General features: G+C 45.0%; 1 protein-coding gene across 6 annotated transcripts in view; it reads left to right on the forward strand.

The window, feature by feature from the left end:
- Positions 1–23403, forward strand: part of FRYL (FRY like transcription coactivator) — a 3055992-nt gene that overhangs the window by 1645179 nt on the left and 1387410 nt on the right. For all 6 annotated transcript variants that reach the window (XM_069631694.1, XM_069631695.1, XM_069631691.1 and 3 more), the window contains one exon: positions 3783–3923. In XM_069631694.1, the coding sequence (XP_069487795.1) occupies positions 3783–3923 (141 nt within the window). The remainder of the gene's footprint in view (positions 1–3782; positions 3924–23403) is intronic.

Here is a 23403-nt window from a genome sequence, read left to right on the forward strand (position 1 = left end):
CAAGAGTCTTCTCTTCCAAAATGTTCTCCAGGGCTGGACGAGGTAGAGATCGCTCCTCCAGCCGGTACTCTTTTGATCGAAGAACTCAGCAATGCAGGGATCAACACAATGCCTGGCAGGATCGATCCTTGAAGGGGGCGAGGAAGAAGTCACGGTTGGAGAAGAACCTCCAGATACCCAGCCCAGCCACAAACCACAGGTCAGTGTGCTTATAGCAGCGCCAGCGCCACAAGCACCTGTAGGAGGGAGGCTAGCTCTTTTTGCGCGTGCATGGGATTCCTTGTCAGGGGATGAATGGGTCAGAGATGCAGCCCGCGGTCTGCGTCTAGAATTCTTCATGCAACCCTTTCAAATCTGTCACCCTGTCCCAATCACAATGTCCAAAGAGGGTGAGGAAGTGCTAGACAGGGAAATACACAGCTTAGCTTCAAAGCAGGTGATTCGCCCCTGCTCAAGCCAAGGAGGTTTCTTCAGCCCCATATTTCTAGTCCCGGGCCCCTTCACTACCGGGAATTGCAGAGGCTGAAAGGTCAACATTTAAGACGCAACGCTCTTACTCCCAGCGTCTGACGCTTTCTCCACAAGCGAGAACGGAACTCAACTGGTGGTTCACACACATGGAAGCCTGGAACGGGCGAGCCATCTTCAGATCGAATCCAGATATAATAATCGAGTCGGATGCCAGTCGCTCCAGTTGGGGAGCGAGATGCGGCCCAGTGGCCACAGGAGGGACTTGGTCACTACAGGAGATGCATATAAACTGTTAGGAGCTCCTCGCAGGCTCTTTCGCAGTACGCTCCTTTGCCAGAGGCAGAGCGAGTTGCTGTATCTTGCTGAAGATGGACAATATTTCTGCAGTAAGATACATCAATCATCTGGGTGGCACCAAATCACGGCCTCTAGCAGAACTAGCCAAAGATTTTTGGCATTTCTGTCTAGAACGCCAGATCTCAGTCACGGCAGAATATCTCCCAGGCCTCATAAACATAGTAGCAGATTGGTACTCCCGCCATTCAGTCGATTACAGCGGCTGAAGGCTCAACAGAGACATCTTCCTCCGCCTCAGCAGATTTGGGACCCCATGTCCAAAGACCTTTTTAAATCACGCTTCAACACTGTTACCAGTGTTTTTCAACTAGAAACCAGATCCAGCAGCGTCAGCGACACTCATTCCTGCAACATTGGACCGACGGGATCCACTATGACTTTCCTCCTTTCAACATTATTGCGAGGACCCTGGTGAAGGCCCGTCGGGAACAAACGGAATTGGTCCTCATAGCCCCGGTCTGGACCGCTCAGACCTGGTATCCAGTTCTTCTAGAACTTTCTTTGGATTCTCCAATCCTTCTATCCCGGTTTCCAGATCTCCTACTGGATCCATCAGGGCTGTGTCACCCCCTTCTCCTCACCAGATCCCTGATCCTAGCACCCAGGAGGATTTCACGTCAAGATGGAGAATTCCCGGCATGTCACGCATGGCGGTCAGCCTTGTTGAGGAGAGCTGGGCCCCTGTTACTCTCAAGAGATATTACAACTCTTGGAGCACCTGGAAGACCTGGTGCCGAAGCAGAGGATTAAATCCAGTTTCCGCTCCTATAATTATATAATTTAATAATTTAATAATTTAATAAGTTAATAATTTGGGACTAGTAAAGCCAATGGTGACTTTACATGCCCTGGGAGATGGTAGTCAGTCCCAGGGTATGGAGTCTATGGTGGGGTGTCAATATGACACCCCTGTGTTACTGCACAGAGGGTGCTGTGTAACACACATAGGAAAAACACATGAGACCCTATGGAGTAAAAGACCCCATAGCCCATAAAACACATTGCCAGTCAAAGGAATACCATAAATCATGTCCAAGAGTGGGAGGAAAAGAGTCTCACTCTTGGCAGGAGGAAAAAAACAAACTCCAGAAATCCAGCAAAGCTGCTGGGGGACTCACGAGGTTACGAAATGCAGCCTAAAGAGAGAATTTTCCCTAACATTATCCCGCACTGCTCTACCCGGCAAACTCACTACACTGCTCTGCCTTGTCTCTTGTAGGAGGGTTTCTGACGTCAGAGCCCTCGACCTAGCGGGCAGGACTTTTTCTCCTAATGGTATCGTGTTTCGCATACACAGGAGGACGAAATGCATCTCAAGGGAGATTTCTTACCCTGCTTTTAAGGACCAGCCCAAGCTCTGCTTATTCAGATGCCTGAAGGTTTACAAAGAAGTTACAGCTCCTCTTAGGACCTCCACTGATGGACAGCTATTAATAGCTCTGCGCAAACCGCACAAGGCAGTTTCCGCCCCAACATTAGCACGCTGGGTGCAGTGGACTATAACAAAAGCAGGACTAGATACACTGCACTTCCGTGAGAGGAGCCATGGCTTCCAAGGCCTTTTAGGTCGGAGTCCGCCTAGAAGACATCATGAGGATGGCGGACTGGGCAGGCAAATCTATATTTAAGCAATTCTACCTGAGACCGGTAGAACAGCCTACATCTGTTGTGGTAAGTAAGCTTTAAACAAGCAGAATGTGAGCCTCCGGTCTTGACATAGAATAAAGATTTTCCATAATAACTTACTAGAAAGTCTTAATTCTATTAAAGACACAGAGGCGAGCATTATCCCACCTGGCGGGAGAAAATAGCGACGCGTATCACGCTTGACAGTAATTATATGCATTACTATGGATTGTTGATAATTTGGTATTTAGAATAACTTAATAAATGTTCTCTCCCACCCCGCTAAGGGAACTAGGGTTGTAATATACATGAAGTAATACTAGTAATTTAATTCCCCTCTTGACAGCGCCTGCAGACAAGTCCGTCTGATCGGCAGCTCGACCCAGTCTTCTTCTATGAGATGACTACAGTTACAACTGTACTATGGACAGCCAAGTTCGCAGCCTCGAAGGAGGAAGTTACATCTTGTTCAGGACTGTTTATGAGGGGATACTAATGCCTATTGGAGGACTAAGGTCACGTTTTAGTGACCTCTGGATGAACTTCAAGGAAGTCTTCTGGGAAATGGAGTTTCTTGTTTTTTACTCAGACTTATGGACATATTATAATGTGTTTATTGCATTTTGTTATATATTTTGTGCACCTTTTCTTTATGCATATTATCTATTGCACTCAGGTGCACATAAATATCTTGCTGCTGAGCTTTCTTTGTGTTTCATTAAAGAAAGAGAAGTATAATGCTTGCTTCTGTGTCTTTAATAGAATTAAGACTTTCTAGTAAGTTATTATGGAAAATCTTTATTGTGGCGAAGGGTCTATTTCAAAAGATGCCAATCTGTGGGAAAAGTCAACGTGTCCACAAAAAAGAACATTTCGTTTAGCTTTAGGCACAAAAGGTGCCAAGGATTCATGAAGGAGTAGACTGTGCAGCCTATGTCACCAACAGCTTGCCGTTGAAAATGCTTTTAGGTCTCTCTGCCTGTGAAGTGAAATCTGTGGGTGAAATCATCGTAGTCATCAGAAAGAAAGACTTGGGCATATAGCTTGTTAGTCTGTACTGCGCTTGAGTCGCAAGTCATGTTGTCTGAAAACACACACTCTAAATGCAGGGTTTGCTTTTATTCAACTATCATAAAGCCAAAGTTACATAAATGAACAGCACAGGCATTGCTACTATGGTTGCTTGGTAATATCTCAGATATTGGTAATATCTCAGATGGATTTACAGCATGATAGCTCACTTTTTTTCTGTCACTACCACAAGCAATGTTGATCATATTTTCTCACGTGGTATGTTTTCATAAAGATTACTTGTCTGGTTCTTCTAGTATGGGGATGAAGTTGCATGGTCGGAGATAGAGAATGTTTGGACTACCTTAGCAGATGGCTGGCCAAAGAATTTGAAAATTATTTTGCACTTTTTAATCAGCATTTGTGGAATTAACAGTGAACCAAGCCTCTTGCCTTATGTAAGTATATAACATTGACACTTAAGGGTGTACTTTTTAAAGTTTGTCTGCATTACATTTTGTCTGTTACTCTTAAAATGTTGTCTCTTTTTCTTTTTATCAAGCATGTTTGTATTTTCCAAAAATGAATTACAATTCAGGGCATATTTCTGGCTTTCAATCAACAAGCCAACAGGTCTTTAACACACACATTCATCAAAAGGAAAACAAAAAAAGTAACAATGTACCACCAGTGCCCAGGCAAACAGCGTGTCCCAGTAAAAGCATTCGATCAGAGTAACTCCTGCGGTTTGTGGGTAGTGTTCTTTGGATCCCAAGATCTGGATAACAGAGAACCAGGCTGCATAGAAGGGTTGGTAGGAGTCGGGAGGATCGCAGTTATTTTTTCCAGTGCTATCAGCATCCACACTCTGGCCCAACATTGCGCTACTATTGGACCGTCTGCCAATTTCCATGAATACACTAGGGTTAGTCTAGCTGCAATCAATAGTTGCGTTATCACCAGTGCTGTCTGGCCACGGAGTGGGTATCCAGCTTCCACTGCAAAGTCCTCCAGGACAATTACTCTTGGATCAAGTGGAAGGGTAATTCCTGTAAGGTCTCTGTGTGAGACAATATCCTTCCAGTATGCGAGCCGGGGCACGCCCACCATAGATGACCCAAAGTTCCTTTCTTCCCACAGCCGCTCTACCATCTGTCCGAGATTCCAGAGTTAATTTCATGCCGACATCTAGGAGACATATACCACATATCTACACATATCTAGATATGCACTGGTGCTGGCCACAGGTCTAAAGGTATTGCTATAGTTTATACTCATTCCTGAACATCTCTTATATTGATAAATATTCCTACTTGCCAATTGGGCTTGTGAAAATTAAATAATACCTGAAAGTGACAATAAAGTGGTGGTGTTCGGTGTTTGGACATTTCACTGCCTGCTATACCTTTAACTTGCCTGGAGGCAGACCTGCGGCTGCTGCATACCGTTTCACTGCTTAAAACTGCTTCCTACCGCGAAAGTGGCAGTAAAGTGATGTTATTCAGTGTTTGTCGGTGAGTGACGGGGGCGTAATACCCCAAATCATCAAGGCAGACTACATGAAGTACACATAGAGAGGAGATGCACAACGTGAAACGAAAAGTCCCGGAAAAGACTCATATTGAACCCGGAACTGAAAATATGGATCGACCGGCGGCCAGAACAAGAAAACAGGTGAGGCAACACTTAACTTCCCTACCAGTACTACTTGCAGCCCCGGCGAACCATCGATTACAAAATCAAGATCCGATACTAACCCCCCTTAGAGGAACAAACTTGGAAGGTGAATGGGCCAAACTAACCAGAAAAAGGTCTGGAAAGTAGAAATTGGTTTGGTCCAGAGCTGACCTAGGAAGAACAAAAAAATGAAGGATGCGGTCTGCCTACTAGCAATAAGTTAAGTACTGACAAGGAACAATCTCCCCTGATAGAAGCTCCAAGGAAAGCGGATCCCTCCTACCTTGTAGACCCAAGAAAAAAAGCAGGAGAGATATGCGAAGAGCAAGACTGTAGAATTCACTTAAATTCTGCATTGGCGGAAAAGCTAATTCAAGATATTACCGCCTTAACTGGAAAGATAGCTAGAGAGAAACGTAAAAGTCTATCCTTCATTTACGAGAAAATAGCTGCATTAGATGATAAAGCATCTCATATGACCCGAAATAAGGAAATAAGGGAATGGAGATCAACAGAATACTCTAAAGTCTTTCCAATTCAAGACTGTCTTTCTGAAGTAAATAGCCAGAAGGAAACTTAATTCTCAGTCAGTGAGTCCGCTAGCGGGGAAAGAAATAATAATGGAATTCTAAATAAAGATAAGGTAGTAGGGGAGGATTTGTCATCATCAAAACAAGATAAAAGTGAAACGGGGATTGACTTGGTTCATATACAGAATACAGTAATGGCTGCATTAAGCATATCAATGGCTCCATTTATAAAAATGAATGAGACGCTAAATACCTCATTGCAAGATCTTCAGACAGGAAATGAGAAGACCTCCGTTCAGTTGCTAAAACTTGAATGCTTCACGAAGAAAATGGAAGAGACTCGACAAAGAAGCCGAATTAACTTACGCTTGGCAAAATCGCTTATGCAATATAGCCAGAAGAGAAGCGAATGATCAATCGCAACTAATGGAGGCGATCTTAGATGACTGCAAGTGGATTAGACAGTGCCACAAAAAAGCTGAAGCAGACCATCAACTTCTAAGTAAAGCATATCGGAAGGCTTTAGAATCATCTTTGAAAGGAAAACAAAATTAAATCCAAAGTCTGCTGCAACGTCAAGTTCTGCAAGGGAAAATACAGTATTAAACGCCAGGAATGATGAACCTATATTAATTAAGGAAAAAGAAGGCCCAGATCCCAATTCAACGAAGAAAGGATCAAAAGAAATAGTGCTAATGAACGAAGAAAATTGCCATGAGTCGCAGACAAAAGATGACGAGTGTAAAACAAATTTCCCCATATTCCAAGACCTAGTAACTCGCCGAAAAATGCCAGAAAGGATAATGACGATGAATGTAAGAACAAGGAAACATACAAAACGAAAATGTAAGGAAACATATGAACAACGGGGAGGAAGGCAACGAAATAAAAGCCACCCTAGCAGAGAAACGGGGGATTTAAGATCCTATTGGAGAATACATCAAATGGCTCCAAAAAGATTATCTTGAATAGAAAAAAAGTTATGAAGCTCCTTAGACAAATACCGAAAATAAGACTTGTATCGTCTGACGATATCAGAATAGTGGAATTCACGAATGAGCGCAAGTCTGACTCGGTAATACTGCAGCTGACCACGCCTAAAATCAAAGAAATGCTCCTGGAAGTAAGGCATGAAATAGCCGACCTTGGCTACAATATGACTGATTGTAAGGATTGGAATGCACAGCCGAGACATACTGCTAGAACCCTGAAGGAAAAGATAATGCCAAAGGGTATAAGACGAATCAAAGATGAGACGGCTACGTCCTGAAGAAAATAAAAAAAGAGATGAAGACATTTTCAAATCCGGGAAAATCGGTGAAAGCAGGAGATAAAAGACAAATAAAGGCAACCGAGAATGAAGGGGATGAAGTACCCCTGAAGGTGGTCAGCAATAAAGACTCGATAGAATATAACAATCATGACCACCTGGTATAAACTTTGCGCTTTACTATCGACCACACTAGAAAACAAGTAAAATTGCTAAAACCAAGAGCGCAATGTAGAGAACCTACTCAAGATTGGTCGTGGATGGCAGGAGCCCTTGTACCCAACAAACCGCAGTAGAATGAGAAGAAAGAAAATAGAAGGCGATTGACCTGTTTGTCATGGAACACGTGTGGTTTTAAACACCTCTATTCAGGAGAGGATGGTTTCCTTGATCAATATGAAATCCAATGTTTACAGGAAACATGGGTAAGGAAAAAAACCAATGTGTGAAAACTATGAGGTTTATATAAATCCAGCCAAGAACGGTGAACAAGGAAAACCCTATGCAGGCTTACAACCCTAGTTAAAATGGACGTGGGTTTAAAGATAATAGAAAATTCAACACTCACCCCTTTGTGCAAATATTGGAAGTAAGGAAACAACTAGAAAATAGTATATTCAAGCTGCTATTAATAAATACATATTGGAGCGAAAATATGTCTCAACCAGATTCTTACTTGGCAGAAATAATGGAAGAGGTGGACAGATCAATGTTGAAAGAAAAAGTTAATTATGATATGCAGCGATCTTAATATAAAACTGCTAACAAAAAAACAGGGATTTACATGGAGCGGATACGGGTCCAGGGGCATTAATCGAGCTTGCTTAGATTATTGCTTCGTCACTGAAAAATCAATCCAATTGATGAAGTCCTTTTAGTTTAAAAACAAAAAAGGTGTGATCACGATCTGTTGAGAACCAAAATGATACTACTCGTACAAGAAACAAGGGCTCAGATGATGAATCCAATTGAAGTTACTTGGGGGTTAAATAGATTACGGATAAAACAGAAAGAACTGCCAAAGATTGTTAAGAAATATGCCAATCATGTGCGTGAAAACCCGGGAGGAGTGGAATATTGGTGGCTGATTTGATTTGAAATAACGAAAATAGTAAATAAGAAACCATCAATAGAAAGGGAACATGCTTATGATATGATTTTAGTGCAAAAAAGGAAAAACTACAGAAGTGAATTTAAAAAACTGTGTACAACTGAATGTTGGGTTAAACATGAAAAGATCGGGAAATGCAAACAAAAATATAAGAATTGGCTGAGAACCACCCAAGAGAGTCAAACCCAACACGACGCAGAACAAATGCTAGCTGCGGTTAGTACAAAAAACAGCAGAAACCTCCGGGACATCCTCAATCATGGAAATGATTTCCAAACATCTACTACTGCAGCACAAATATCAGAAGAATGCTGGAGGAAAAATGTAAGTAAGATCGAAGAGGCCAGTCCCGATTAAAAAACTTGGAATATATCCTTTGATAGTGGAGATATCCTAATGATTAAAAACCTCAGCAAATCAAGGCGGGCGGGCCGGACGGCATTTCAAACTGCCTTAAAAGAAAATGAGGAGAGTTTGACTGACCTGATCACTTCATTGTTTACACAAAAATTAAAAACCAAGATCTTGCGTGCATCGTGGAAAGAAGCATTAATAGTATCCCTTTTCAAAAAGGGTGACCCAGGTAATCCTTTTAATTACCGGCCGATAGCCCTTTTGAATTCGATGGGGGAAACTATTTTGCTTCATTACTATTAAGAGACCTTAAGAGATGGGCAACGATGACAGGTATATTAGACCCACGACAGACGGCCTTCATTGCTGGAGTAGGTACTTCACTAAATCTTTTTTTTTAACCTACTCAAACAATGAGCGCTTGCATCAAACACCAAGGTCTATATTGGGTTTATTGACATAGAACAAGTGTTTGACGGAATCTGCCGGGAACGCCTGTGGATGAAATTGAAGAAATAGAATTGTCCGAAGAACTTAATAGAGGCAATACAATCTCTCTACACTAATGCCTCAATTCAGGTGCGCCTGACGCGAGATTTATCCTTGTCGAGAAAGATTAGAACATATAGAGGGATACAACAAGGGTGTGCTTTGCTCCATTTTTGTTTGCCCTCTACTTGGCAGACATGGAATAATCTGAAAAATAAATCCAAGCATTTCCGCAGAAAATGAATGATAGGGTGATCCCATGGATCCTATATGCAGACCTTCTGGTCTTAATAGACCAGCTGGAAATTGGTCTGCAAAGACGACTAGAGTCTTTTTTAAAGCCTATCTTGATGAGAACGAGATGAAGACGGTGGCAAAGAAATTGAAAATCATGATGACATCCGGTCGAGGGCCAAGCAAAAAAAAAGGAAATCCTTTAGTTGGTCTATAAATGACCAGAAACTGGAAAAAGTTGACTCTATAATATATCTTGGACTCCATCTTACTCTGTTAATAAGAACATTAACAAATTGGGTCAGTATAACCTGATCAGAGATACACTTGTAAAACTGACCAATCAGGGGAGAGCTCTTCATAATCGTTATTGAAAATGTTCTATGACTCCGATCTGGACCTTTTACAAGCAAAAGGTGGTGGCGGTCCTGACATACTACTAAATATCTCCTCAAAGATCTGGGGAGTTTGTGAGGCCTATTTCTGGAAAAAGATCCTGAGATTACCAAATTCATTACCAGGATATATGATAAGGCATGCACTCTGACTTGAATCATTGGCATCAATTATTATGTAGAAGATAATTTCCCTCTTTGGGAAATGTGTAACGATTACCCCACCGGCTCCATTTGAGATCCTGAACAACAAGAGAGATTCAAAAGACAAGTACCTGAAGCTGTGGAGTAATCGCTTTAAGGAGTTTCTGAGGACTAATGGCATTGAAGTTGATAAACAACCCTACTAAAGTAAAGAAAACCCTTCAGAAAAAGGATTGGATAGAAACCTTGGAATTGAAGGCTAACAGTAACTATGGCTTTTACTCTATTTGGGAACTGAAGAAATTAAATCATCTGCCAAACTACTTAAAAAATATTTCCATCGCCCTACTACCGGGATCTGCTGATGAGATGCAGACTTAATATACTACCTACAAAAGAGGTACAGTTGTTAAGAAAAGATTAAGCCTCATGAGACTTTTAGCCTTTTTTGCAAAAATCAGGAGACAATAGAGACAATAAAGCACTTCATATTAAACTGCCCGGCACTTACCACAAGTAACCTACTAGGGCGAATATGCAGGCCTGTATGATTTGATGACTGATGAAGAATGGTGGGAGGGCCTGATGATGGCTGAAGGAACTGGAGTAATGATTGCATCCTTAAAACCTGTGGAGTTAGCAATGAAGGACTAAAAATTGTCATTCGAAGGAATGGGAGATTGTCTTTCTTTTGCTGTTTTGAATCAAGTTACATTGTTATGGATTACATGGAATAATGTTAAAGGTTTAAAAGTGACAACCAATAAAAAGTTTAAATAAAAAGAAAAAAAAAGAAAGGTGTGTTAGATAGTGGCATAGTGAGAGACGTAACAAAAAATGACAACACTACTTGTTCAATTGCTACCACTTTTGTCTCTCACCTCCTTTACATTTTGCCTTGACTTAGACAATTGAACCCTTGGGATTGTTTGTTGTAGTCCGGTTTTCTCTTGCTCTTATTGTGTTTTTTCTTTTAATTTGATTTACTTGTGGCTGCCTAGTTTTGGTCTTCAAAGACTCTGGCTTTAAGGGCTATATGACCCAAAGCTAAACTCAAACGATTTCATTTTCCCACAGATTCCTAATCTTGATAGATCTATTTCAGTGCCAGCTTCTCTTGGAAAGTCTTGACAGGGGCCGTAATGCAGATGGACATCCCTCCAGCTCTCACATGCCTCAACTTCGGACCTGATGTCAACAACCATATTTTTAGCGTGCACTACACCCCCATAACCACCCCCAATGGCCTGGGATGGACCATGACATGAAGCAATGCTGCTTGTGTCACTTGAATGCCCTAAAGAAGCGTTTGGTGAAGTTGGAGCTAGGAAGACGTCCATTGAAATCGCATGCCTGTTCAGCAACTAAATGTTCGGAGAACGACACAGACACCTAAGGCACCACTCTGGAGAAAAAGGGTGACTGAGTGGGTCAGGCAACACAAAAATGCGAAGAAAAGTTCTCTCTGGAGTGCTTCTTCATTGTTTTCCCACAAGAAGAAGCGCAAGCACAGACGAGATGACCGTGACTGTCTTAACCTTGAAAGGAGGTATTGAAGGACGAATGGGAGGATTTAAGCAACAAATGTGAAGGCTGCGATCTGTACTCTTTGGCCTTGATGTTGGCACAGACTACCAGGGCAGCTGGCACAAAAGCATCAGAGAAGGGTTGTACCCTTTCGCACCACTTGGAGGAGCAGAGTTTGGCAGTTTCCACAGCGACCCGTGCAGTGACTAAGTTCACTACAACCGCTTCCCTGGCCCCAACGACCTCACAGGTTCTGGGCTATGCCCTGGAATCAAGGCCAGGATTCTTTCAATCAATGCAGTCCATATTCAACAACCCTGTCCCCTTTGGTTTGGAACTGCTGGTGGGCGCAGGGCTTGACCACGTGCCTGAGTTTCTAGCGGTCAGGCAGATCTTCTAGAATTGGCATCTGGCTTTCATAACGCTAGTGAATAAGATGCCTCTCCAACCTGTTGAGATACAGAAAGCAGCACCATACACAAACCCAAATTCTCCAAATTTTCCAAAAATAGCTGCCGCTGGACGATATTAATCAAACTGAGGAATCTGTGGGAGAAGAATCCATAGAAAGAACATTACTGTTAAGTATTTCTTTCCTTTTTGCTAAATGTCCCACTTGCAGTGTGTATTATGTGGTATCTGCATCTCAATCACAATTTCATGAATTGCTGTGCTTTTGCCTCCATCAAGGCCAAGATTTTCATGCATAGTCAGAGCAAAGTGTACTATTTGTTCATTCCTGAAGTACAGTGTTGCCCATCGCTCATCGTTTTTCAGGAAAGAACTGGAGGCTTTAATGATCATGAAACACCTGATGCACAGTTGCTAGTCAGACAAGCTGGCAGCTACGGATATAAATGGATCAATGGCCGGTGGCTTGAGTAACAGCTGTGGTGGCTTTTCAAGAACATGCTTTCCTGTCCTCTTCTCCATTGGCGACAACCCTTCGAGTTAAGGGCACGTGGCTAACATGCACATATTAGATTGTTTTCCCATAGTAATGTCTTTTCAGCTGTTCACTTTGTTGGTAAGCTACGGGCATCCCAGAAAAGCAAACTGTTTGCATCCCTGATCTGCCCCTTTATGCTTTTATACACGGCTAATTACATCCCAATGAAAGCCCACAATTTCTGCCTTGCTTCCTACCCTTGTTGTGACTCGGAAAAGTGATGACGTAATTGTGTCTGGGCCTGTCTGCTTCCGACACCTACTTCGGCATGATGGCCCTTGGCCTACTCTGGAACGACCCTTGACTTTCTGTGTTTGAGTGGTGCTCACCTGGTCCCCAACCTCGCCCCTTAAGACATCCTCTCTCCCTCCCCCTCCTCTCCTGTGATGAGGATAGAACTCTGCCTAAAGTCTCCTTCCGGGGGGCCAGGGGAGGGCAGACGCTTCCTGATCCCCATCCTGGGGGAAGTGGGGTTTACTGCGGAAGGATCACCTGGGTAACCACAAGCCCTCGGAGGTGGGGGGGATTTCACAGGATGAGAGAGTACTTTTCATGGGATTGGAATTTGTTTATTCTGAACTTAGAGGACGAATGGGCTTATTGCCATTTCAAAATATCTCGTCCTCCTACTAAAAGTATAAAGGTAAAAACCTAGAGAAATACCTCCACATCATGTTGAACCTAAAGAACCTATCTTTTGTACCCTAAAAATGTAATCCTCCACAATGGCAAAGGTATGCGGCGAACCTGTAACTTTCTCTGCCCTATCTGTCTCTAAAAATGTTAAAGATGCTTTCTTCTATTATAATAACATCAAGGGGAGAGATCTTTATTTAATCCTTTTGAAGATGTAGAGAAAAAATAAAACTTTCTACAAATTACTGCATGTCCCAGATTGCCTCGGGTACTCTGAAGAAGATTGCTAAAGAGACATGCAGGGGCTTGGGTCAGGCAGGCAAGCCTAATCGCTTTTGGCAGGGTCACGCTATTCATTTCATTCTAAGGGTATGCACCTGAAACTAACTCATCTATGGGGCATAAAAGGCTGCTGCAGGGAGGAGCAGTATAACAAATATGGAGTGGAAGCCGAAAGGTCGACAATAGCATAAGAGCATGAAGCTCGCTGTTCACAAGGAAGTGTGACTAAAGAAGGACGCTGGAGTAGAGCAAGGGCAGATTTTGCCTGCAGACTATAGGTTGGTGTTGCACTGTTTGGCTGTGGCAACATTGGAAGAGGCTGGAGGAAATGAGCAGTCTTTCCAGGTGCGCCTAATTGCTGTGAATGCAGAGCTAAAGTTATGCATCCACCTAAGGCGTGCGTGCAGAAGCAAGCCAAGGGAAACTTGAGAGTAGTCTCTCCTTTGATGAGGCTGGATTAGAGACACCAGTGCAGCAGAGGGGTGTGGCACCCAAGCGTGCCTGCAGCATTAGTAGTTGAAGAAACCAATCCGGGAAGCAGAAGCAGCCCGCCGTTCCAGTGATTGTAGAATCGGGGAAGTGAAGTGCCAACTTCCAAATCAGCTAAAATACTTTTCTGGTAATAGTAGCCAGCTTTCTTAACACTTGCATGCATAATTGTGAGATAAACTCTTTCGTAGAAGTGGGAAGTCCTATAAACAAGAGAATTGTAACACGCAATGAAGATATCGTAGCTGCACCTGTGTTGTAAAAACCTTTTTCTTTTCTCATTGTTAAACACAATTTGATGTAGAGCGATTTCATGCCTCTTGTTAATCCTGAGAACTCTGCCTGTAAACGAAGAACTCCTAATTGATTCTCCCCGAAGCGTTACACACATTAAGAAATTGTGCACGCCACATTGTGTCCCACCTTGGAGGCTAGGAAGCTGACCGAAAGGTGTTGTACGTGTAACCTTGCGCGTAACATTGAAGTTGCAGTTCAAAGGTAAAATGAAATTGTGTGTGCCTATTTTTATTGAAAAACTGATCTTAAGCAGTAGAAGCTGAGCAGAAAGTATGGCCAAAGCCAATAGCCTAACCCTATTACAGCATATCCAGCTCATCTAAGAACTAAACAATATTGTTTTAGTTGCTGAAGCTCCGTTTCCTCAGACTTTCAACACTAGGGGTGACAAAGGTTATCCAAGGTTGGAAGAGTGGCACTATAGCCTTGGAATAGCCACTGAAGATGGTGTCCTTGAAGCTGGGACAGGAAGCTGGGTACTTTTCATACATAATTGAAGTTGGTAACTACATGGCGGAAGGAAAGGCAAAGATAGCATAGTGTCTTGTCAACCTGTGTAGGTCGAAGAAGTCTTGTGAAGTTGCCTAACCTTATAAATTGCAGTAACAGCAGAACTGTGGTTGCAAATACAATTGTCAGTACTGTAGAAGTTGTATGAAGCAGAAGCCAAAAGCCAACTGTGGGGCAAGGGAGCCTGCTCTCATTGTAGCAGCAAGGAAGTTGCTGGTGAGAGAGAGCAATCTCCAAGGAGAAGCATCCAGACAAAACTGAATCTAGTAGATGGCGCAGAAATTGCAAACAGAAGAGTTGTGAAGCAGAAGTATTTTTGAGATCAACCTTTGTTCAGCTTTTCCCTGAGAGAGCCTATCCAGGCATACCATTGGTACTGTTGTTTACTTATTAGATCTTTTAAAGGGGAATCTTTTCATCCAGTGAAGAGGAACTGCTACCAGTGGATTTTTATTTGAACTTTGTAAGACTTTTCTTTTCCTTGGAAGAAGTGACTTTGGGACATTTCTGGGGGAGCAAGATCTGTCCAGAACAAGTGGAAGTCAACCAAGATACTGGTTGATAACATTTCATTTATATGGTTTTCATGTTTATTTAAATGTTTGTTTAGTATGAGGGGTTAGCATTGCGAATGCTAGGATGTTTTCCCTTAGATCCTAGGCTAAGTAGGGAATCCCCTGGTAGAGTAGGTTTCGTTATTTTTGAGTGTATTTTTGTTTAAGGTAAAATGTAAAATCTTGAGAATACTAAAAACTCCTGGGTCTCGTACTGCAGCATGTGGTCTGGCATGGATTCACATGCTCATGAATATTCCCTGTCGTCATGCTGGGAATTCTCAGTAAAGAAAAAATCGGTTTCACTTCTGAACTGTCTTTCTCCTAACAACCAGTCACTGGTCTCTGGGGTCATACTGCCCCCAGCTAATGACTGCCCTCCTCTGGCAGCCATCTTCAGATTTTTACGGCACGTTCAAGTGTTGGGAGTCCTCGTGCTATAGCTCTCGAGCTTTTACTGTGTTTTGCGATTTTTCTAAGAGTTCTACTCTATTTTTCCGGTCTATTGAGCCTCAAGCTCCATCGATCCATCTTCCCTCCCCCCGCGCCCAAGGTGAAGGCTCCTATTTCGACCATGGTTCTGCAGACCGAGATTCCCCAGGCAAAGCTTTCCATTGAAGGCGTGGTGACGTCCCTAGCGAAGGCCTCGGACGCAGGTTCACAAGGCGAGAGTTTCCCTGCCGGCCAGGAGGGCATCGTCGTTTCAGCCCATAGAGAAGACACCAGAGAAGGCGATGCCCACCATCTCCCCGAAACAGTCTCCCCTGGTCGAAAAGAGGGGGGGGCATGGTAGTCCTGCAGGGCACAGGCATCTCCCATGAGGAGGTGCTCTCTACTCTCCAGACCATTTTGGAGAAGAAATTATTCGAGGTCAAGGCCTATGGGAGGGACCCCCAAAAAGGGATACTTGCATAGTGTCGACGAGACCGACGAGGAGGAGCAGGCCGTGGAGGAGTTGGAGAACCCTACACAGCTGCCTCCGTCGCTCCCTCAGCGACCACCTCAACCCCCAGCAGACAACTCGGTGGACATCCTCCTGGCACTTCACACCTTGTGCTTGGAGATTCGGACGAGGATGCCTCTCCCACCGACGGAAGACCCTGAAGCACCATAGGATCCCGTGGCACTGTGGCCATTAGGCGCGTGCCGTCCCAAGAAGAGGAGAGTTCATCCTCCACCGCTGTCACCCTTTGCCCCCCCCCCCCTCCACCGAGGGAGGATACAGACCCGGACACTGTTACAACGGGCACGGACGATGACGGCAGGTTAGGAGACATCTCTGGCGGCCAGAGCCTCACCGCCCGACGAGATAGGCACGTTCCATGCCATGATCTTGAGGGCCTCGGATCTCTTTCAACTGACTCCAGAGGAAAAGAAGAAAGAGGGTTTCCTATACCAATGCCGCGAGGCGTATAGGATGAAATCTGGCTCTTCTGCGTCAACGACCTCCTTGCCCCTCGGACAGCGAGGGGAAGAAGCTAGACGCCATGGGACGACGGCTCATCACGTCAGCAGCGACGGCCATCAAGACAGCCAACGCCCTCGCCACTGTGTTGCGCTATGACAGGGAGCTCTGGTTTAAGATCGCTCCCCTCCTGGAATTCCATCCTGATGACAATAGAGCAGAAGCATTGGAGATCCTGCAGGAGGGTGAGGTGGTATCGGACTATGCCATTACAGTGCCACGGACATTGCTGGCAAAAGCTTCCGCCAAAAGGTGCAACAGCGTTTGCCTTCATCGGCGAGGATGGTTGAAGGCCACCAACTTTCGCCAGGAGGTGCAGTCGAGGGTATTGGACATGCCCTTCGACTGGGTTTATTTGTTCGGAAAGACCGTGGACGAGTCCCTTCAGACCATCAAGGCGGATACCGAGACGGCTTGTGCCTTGGGCACGCTTCAACAGCGACAGCTGTCCTTTTGGACCTCCGGAGAAATCCCAAGTTTCCTTCAAGGACTTTGGCGGAAGCTCAGGGTCCTACCGTCAACAGTCGTGCCGTTCGACCCAGGAGGCCTACAGGGGCTGCAGCAAGTCTGGAGTTGGTCGCCATCATCGCTAAGTTCCCCAAGGCGGCGCCTCCGCGGCGACGCAAGATAGAACCGGGCGTGCCATCAGGACCCCACCCGCGCACCCCGGTGTGAGGCCGGCTGGCGAACTTTGTCAGCATGTGGAAGTCCATCTCCACCGACCGTTGGGTGCTGGATGCTCTGGCCCACGGACACACCCTGACATTCCAACAAAAGTGTCTGCGTATACCACCCGTGGCCAGGCAGGAAAATCACATCCCTCAGCTGCTGCTGGAGGCATGGGCCATGCTGAAGAAGGGCGCGATCGAGTTCGTAAGAGGCTCCGGAGTTTAGTCTCGGTACTTCCTCGTCAGGAAGATGAGCGTTTGGAGGCCCATCCTAGACCTCTGTCGTCTGAACAAGTACATCAAATCCTAGAAGATTCGGATGGTCACCCTTCAGCACATGCTAGGACAGCTGTAAGACGAGGATTTTCTATCGTCGCTGGACTTGGAGGATGCCTACTTTCACATACCCATTCACAAGAGACACCGCAAGTTTCTGCGCTTAGTGGTTCAAGGGCAGCATTACCAATTCAAGGCCCTCCACTTCGGATTGAAGTCGGTGCCAAAGGTTTTTACCAAGTGCCTGGCTGCGGTGGCACAGCTGTGTCTACGAGGGATCCACGTATACCCCTACCTGTACGACTGGCTCATCTGAGCGAAAATCGAGGGAGATCGCCGTTGAACACATGGCGAAGACCGTCCAGCTGCTCATGGAGCTGGGGTTCTCGATGAACTATGCAAAGTCCTGCTTGGTGCCATCGAAAGACGTGCTGTTTCGGGGGTTGCGGCTCAACACAGTGTCGTGCCTGGCGTCTCGGTCGGAGGAGAGGATAGCAGCCATTCTGGGCAAGGTACAACGGCTATTGACCCTGAAGATCGCACGAGGAGTCTGTACTCGGCATGATGTTGTCATGCATATACCTCATTCAGCTGTGCAGGCTGCGGATGCGGCCGTTGCAAGAGTTCCTCGCCGCCTGTTGGATTCAGGTATCGGGAAGCTTCGAGGACAAGATCTCTCAACAAGGAGTTCCGTCGATACGGTGGTGGGGAGTCCGCGTGCATCTGTTGGCAGGGGCAGACTTCCAGACCCCACCTCATCAGGAGACGGTCACGACGGACGCCTCCCTGGAAGGATGGGGTGCGCACTCCAGAATCTCCACGCAAGAGGCCTGTGGCGACCGGAAGAGAAGTCATTGCACATCATCGTACTGGAGATACGGGCAGTGTTTTGGGCCCTCAAGTCTTTCCTTTGGTCCCTCAAGGGCCAGGTGATACGAGTCTTCACTGACAACACCACCACAATGTTCTACATCCGGAAGCAGGGGGGCACCAGATCGCCAGCATTCTCCAAAGAGGCACAGGAACTATGGCACTGGGCCATTGCCCAAGGGATGTTTCTCGTCCCGTTTCATCTGGCAGGAGTAAAGAGCACCATCGCCGATTCCCTCAGCAGGGAGCTGCGCGCTTGCCATGAGTGGGAGCTTCGGCAGAACCAAGTGGATCTTCTGTTCCGATGATGGGGCAATCCCCATATCGATCTGTTTGCGATGGTGACGAACACTAAGTGCTGGAGGTTCGCCAGCAGGTTTCCCCAGCCGGGGAGCATGGGGGGCACATTCTCATTCCCCAGGGACAGCCTGTTTCTGTATGCATTCCCTACATTGCTTCTACGACTAGTCAATCAACTCGGACAGTCCCGGTGCAGGATGATCCTTGTCGCACCGGCGTGGATGAGACGGTTATTACCCAGACCTTCTGGACTTGTCAGCGTCCCCTCTAGTCGAGCTTCCGGCGAACGCAGATCTTCTCGCCAGAGAAGGAGGCGCAATCCTGCATCGCGACCCAGGGTCGCTGAACTTGCAGGCATGGGTCCTGCAGCGCTAGAGTTTAGAGGATACGATATCCCGGCGGACTGCAAGGAGGTGCTTGCCAAGGCCAGGGCTTTGTCTACACTGAAATGCTACGTACATACGTGGAAGAGGTTCGCAGACTGGTGCTGTGCATGGAAGATCGACCCTCTACGGATTACGGCTCCGCAGGTGCTGACGTATTTGCTGTCGCTGGCCAAAGCAGGCTGGCGCATGCTTTCATCAAGGTTTATCTGGCGGCTATCTCCCGCTACACCAGAACTCCGGGGCGGTCGTCATTGTGGTCACACCACCTGGTCAAGGAGTTCATCAAATGACTTTTCCATTTGTTCCAGCCGGTGAAGGCTCCGGCCCCGGCGTGGGAGTTCAATGTGGTGCTGACTAGGCCCATGAGTCCACCGCTCGAGCCTATGCATTCGGCACCACTGAAATTCTTGTCATGGAAAACACTGTTTCTTGTGGCCATCACCTCCGCACGACGAGTGGGAGAGATCCAGACCCTCTCTTGTAAACCACCGTACTTAACATTCCACGAGACAAGGGTAGTGCTACAGACACACCCCTCCTTCATACCCAAGGTGCTTTCGGACTTTCATCTAAATTAGTGCTTGGTGTTACCTGTATTGTTCGAGACGCCTTAGTCGCCGGCTGAGAGGAATTGGCACTCGCTGCATGTGGCTACAGCGCTGAAGTTCTACGTGTACTGCACGAAGAGTTTCTGGAAGACGTCACAACTGTTTGTGAACTTTGGCCATGTGAACCAAGGGAAGGCCCTCTCCAAGGCTTCCATTTCCAGGTTGCTCTCTGGCTGCATCACCCACTGTCACCAGTTGGCAAACTGACCGTTGCCTGGCTGTCTGAGCGCCCATTCGACCAGAGCGATCGCTGCAACTACGGCGTTCCTGTTTGGTGTGCCCCTGCTGGACATCTGCAGGGCTGCTACGTAGAGGTCGACGCACACCTTCACGGGATTCTACTGCGTCGACCGGGATTCCAGGGATGAGTCCAGAGTCAGCCAAGCAGTGCTGCGCAACCTGTTCGCTTGAAAGTGAGCCTGGTGAGGAGGTAAGAGATGCTTAATGTTGAGATGCTTAATGTTGAGCCTTGCCACCTCTCGTGGTTGTGCATGTGTGTACTGCATTTATTCTTTATTCATGATTATGTGAATCCATGCCAGACCCCATGCTGGAGAAGGAACAAGTTACTTACCTGTAACTGTTGTTCTCCAGCATGGGTCTGGCATGGATTCACATGCAGACCCTACCGCCTACCCCTCTGCTGCTCTTCACTCGCTCCTACTGCCACTTTACGTGCTACCAAATCTGTGGATGGCTGCCAGAGGAGGGGCTTAGGTATAGGGTAGTCATTTGCTGGGGGCAGTATGACCCAGCGACCAGTGATTGGTTGTTAGGAGAAAGACGGTTCAGAAGTGAAACTGATTTTATGTGTATTGGCACTCCAATAGATTGTAGAAGAGAAAGCATAGTGACCCGCCTGAGGAAATCATGCGATTGCTGGTTTTACCATCCCAGCACTGCTGATGTGCAAGTACTCGCAACAACCGCTGACTTCGCTTAAATTTATTCTATCATTCTTTACAAAAATCAGCAACCGCAGATCACAGTTACTTATCTTGTTGTTCTTTGTACTTTGACCTCAGGGGGCAGATGCATGTTTTAAAGGCACTGGTGGGTCAACTTCAGGGGAACTCAGTGCACAATTGATGTCTATTGTATGGCCGTACTGATTTCCCTTATGAACAGTAGTGCAGGGAAAAACTGTTCCCTTTTCTTACTACTTGTGGTAATTTTCCCCATACTCCGTTCAGACCAGAAAAGCTGGTGGACGTGTTCACTTATGTTAACACTGTTTGTTTGAACTTTTTTTTTTTTAAATCAACATTTTATTGGTATTTAAATAATAACAATCTGGTGTGCAGTCATAAAGTTGAATCAATAAAGTCGAATGCCAAAAATGTAGAAAATAAAATGTCAATTTATTTTTTCGAATTTAGTTTTTTTTATGTCTCTTTTTTGGGTCCTGCGAGTAAATAAAAAAGAGTAAAAAATGGGGAACCCCCCATTTCGAATAAAAAACGTAGTTAAAAAAATGCAACATTTTTTTTCAAAATTTTTTTTTTTACTTTGACTTTCGACTTTTTTACATTCGACTTTGACTATAAACCTAACAATCTCTGGCATTGGCTGGTATTGAATACAAGAAATTATTAACTGAGTAGAAATCCCACCCTAACCCTTCTTCCTCCCACTCAGGAGTATTCCAATCAGAAATCAATTGACAAATCAATCACAGCAGTGAGCAACATGTACAATTTACTAAACAGGACTGCCCATTCAGGGTAAATCAACTAGGTTCAATGCTGTAGTCTTTTGGGAAGTGCCGCAGATAAACAGGAATTACCCGCGTAGCGGCCGACAACACAAATGGAATGCTATGATGTTCTTGATAATTTAAACTGCAAGACATCATCCCAGTTTCCGAAATTAGAGTTGTGATAACCAGAAAGAATGTAAAACCGCGACAACAGAAGTCGTTTGACACTAACTGAATAACAAGCTAGACATATGTGATGTGTGAAGATCACGAGGACAACAATATACATCGTGGCAACTTAGACAGTGGACGGATGCCCTGTCTATCCCATATGCTAATAATGATGGTCTTTATTGAAGCAATCACGAGGGCAAGCTACTGATGTCGTCCGCACGTTTGTACTTCGCTATAACTTTCCTTGAAGTTCCCAGACATACATTCCCCTGAAGAATTTCCGCTTAGTAAATGATGTACTGAAATAAATATGTTGGGTTGGGGAACAAGAACATGTTGTATAAGAAATAGCGCAACAAATAGTTAAATACTCTAATTTGACTGTGAATTGTGTTTCTGTAGAGTGGTAGATTTATGTGTATTGTTTTAGAAACAGTAGGACAACTGTTTGTATTTATTAGTATTCTCCCTTACTCTTTTTTTAAATTGTGATGATAGTAGTATGGTACTGAGTAATGATGTGAGATGGTTTAGTTTTTTTGTGTATGAATGAGGTATGTTTGGAGTTTCCTTTTAGGGAATGTGATATGGTTAAGTGTATAGACTGGTGAGATCTTAATTCATTTAAGCACTTTACAGGATCTATGTAATGCACTGCAATATTTTGATATTTAAAAAAGTTTTAGAATTGTTTCAGTGATTTTCAATAATGTATGAATTAATAAAGTTTATTACAAATTACAATTGGGAGGAATGCAGATTTAATTGTTTTGCATCAAACGTCATGTGTTTGGGTAATTTCACTGATGATACCTTATAGTATGTAACTACGAGGTATTGGTTATGCAGATGTGCGCGTACATCTAGGGCCAATAGAAACACGAATGTTGTGATCTTTTTGTAAAAAGATATATATTTCGGTGCAGTACAGGACAGATCACAACATAGAGATACACCTGGTATCCCCTGTTACTTTTTTTTACTACTTCAATGCTGTAATCTCATCAGGCAGGAGAGGGCATTGAAATCTTTATGCATGTAGTTTAAAAGGGGGATCCACACAGTCATGCAGGGCATCAAGTGTCGTTCATATTGGCAGACAATTTCCCCATAGCTAGAAAATGCCAAGCTTTGTCGAGCCACAAATTTATCGTTTGGGATTCAGTCTTCCTCCAAGAATGGAGAACAAAGTTTGCCCACCGACACAAGGTGAGTTATCAATTTAAGTTCGGCCAAAGTCCTAACATGCTGAATTGCATCAGTGGACCCCAAAATACACAACATAGGGAGATTCAGTATTTCCACCTGTAGGATCTATTTAAGCTTTGTATCACCTGGCAACCCCACAGTATATGCAGTAGTGTGACCTCCAGTCCACACCCCCTCCAGCACAGTTGAGAATTATTAGGATTAATACAATGTAGTCGGGCAGGTGTTTTATACCATCTGGTCCCACTCCTCAGGAGTATACTAAAACCCAGCTCTCACTCCCGCCCATCACAGTATGATCTGCATTCTGCCACCCAGAGCGAGTGTATTTATTTGTAAAGCCTAGAGTTCAGCCCCTTAGTCTGCCGCTTCCTGGAACACCTGTTTCAACTGCGTTAGCTCCCTTGTCACCATTGTGAAATTGGTGGTGTGGAGGATCCAGTGGCTTTCCTGCATATATCGAATGCTATCCATCTCTTTGAGGCCCACCCTCCTCTTGCAATCCTCAAAACTTAGGAATATCCCATTTGAGAATAGATTCCCCATTTTACTTAGCCCCCTGTCTATCCATTGAGTGAACGCTCTCTCCACCCTCCCAGGAGAAAAATCCTCATGTAGCAGTGAGTGGTGGCCCCCTTTGGGTGACAAGTGATGTCCCATACATCAAGAGAGGCCCTAGTGATAGGGTTCAAGTATAGGCTCTGCGCTTGCCTGTGACGGGGCAGCCAAGGCTGCAGTCACAAGGGTCTTCCCACTACGGCCTGCTCCATAGTGACCCATACTTTCTCAGAAGCCCTTTGCACCCAGTCTATCAGGATGGATTTTTGCTGCCCTA

The sequence above is a fragment of the Ambystoma mexicanum genome, chromosome 6q, assembly GCF_040938575.1.
Source record: "Ambystoma mexicanum isolate Mex_15411 chromosome 6q, UKY_AmexF1_1, whole genome shotgun sequence".
Taxonomy (NCBI): Eukaryota; Metazoa; Chordata; class Amphibia; order Caudata; family Ambystomatidae; genus Ambystoma; species Ambystoma mexicanum.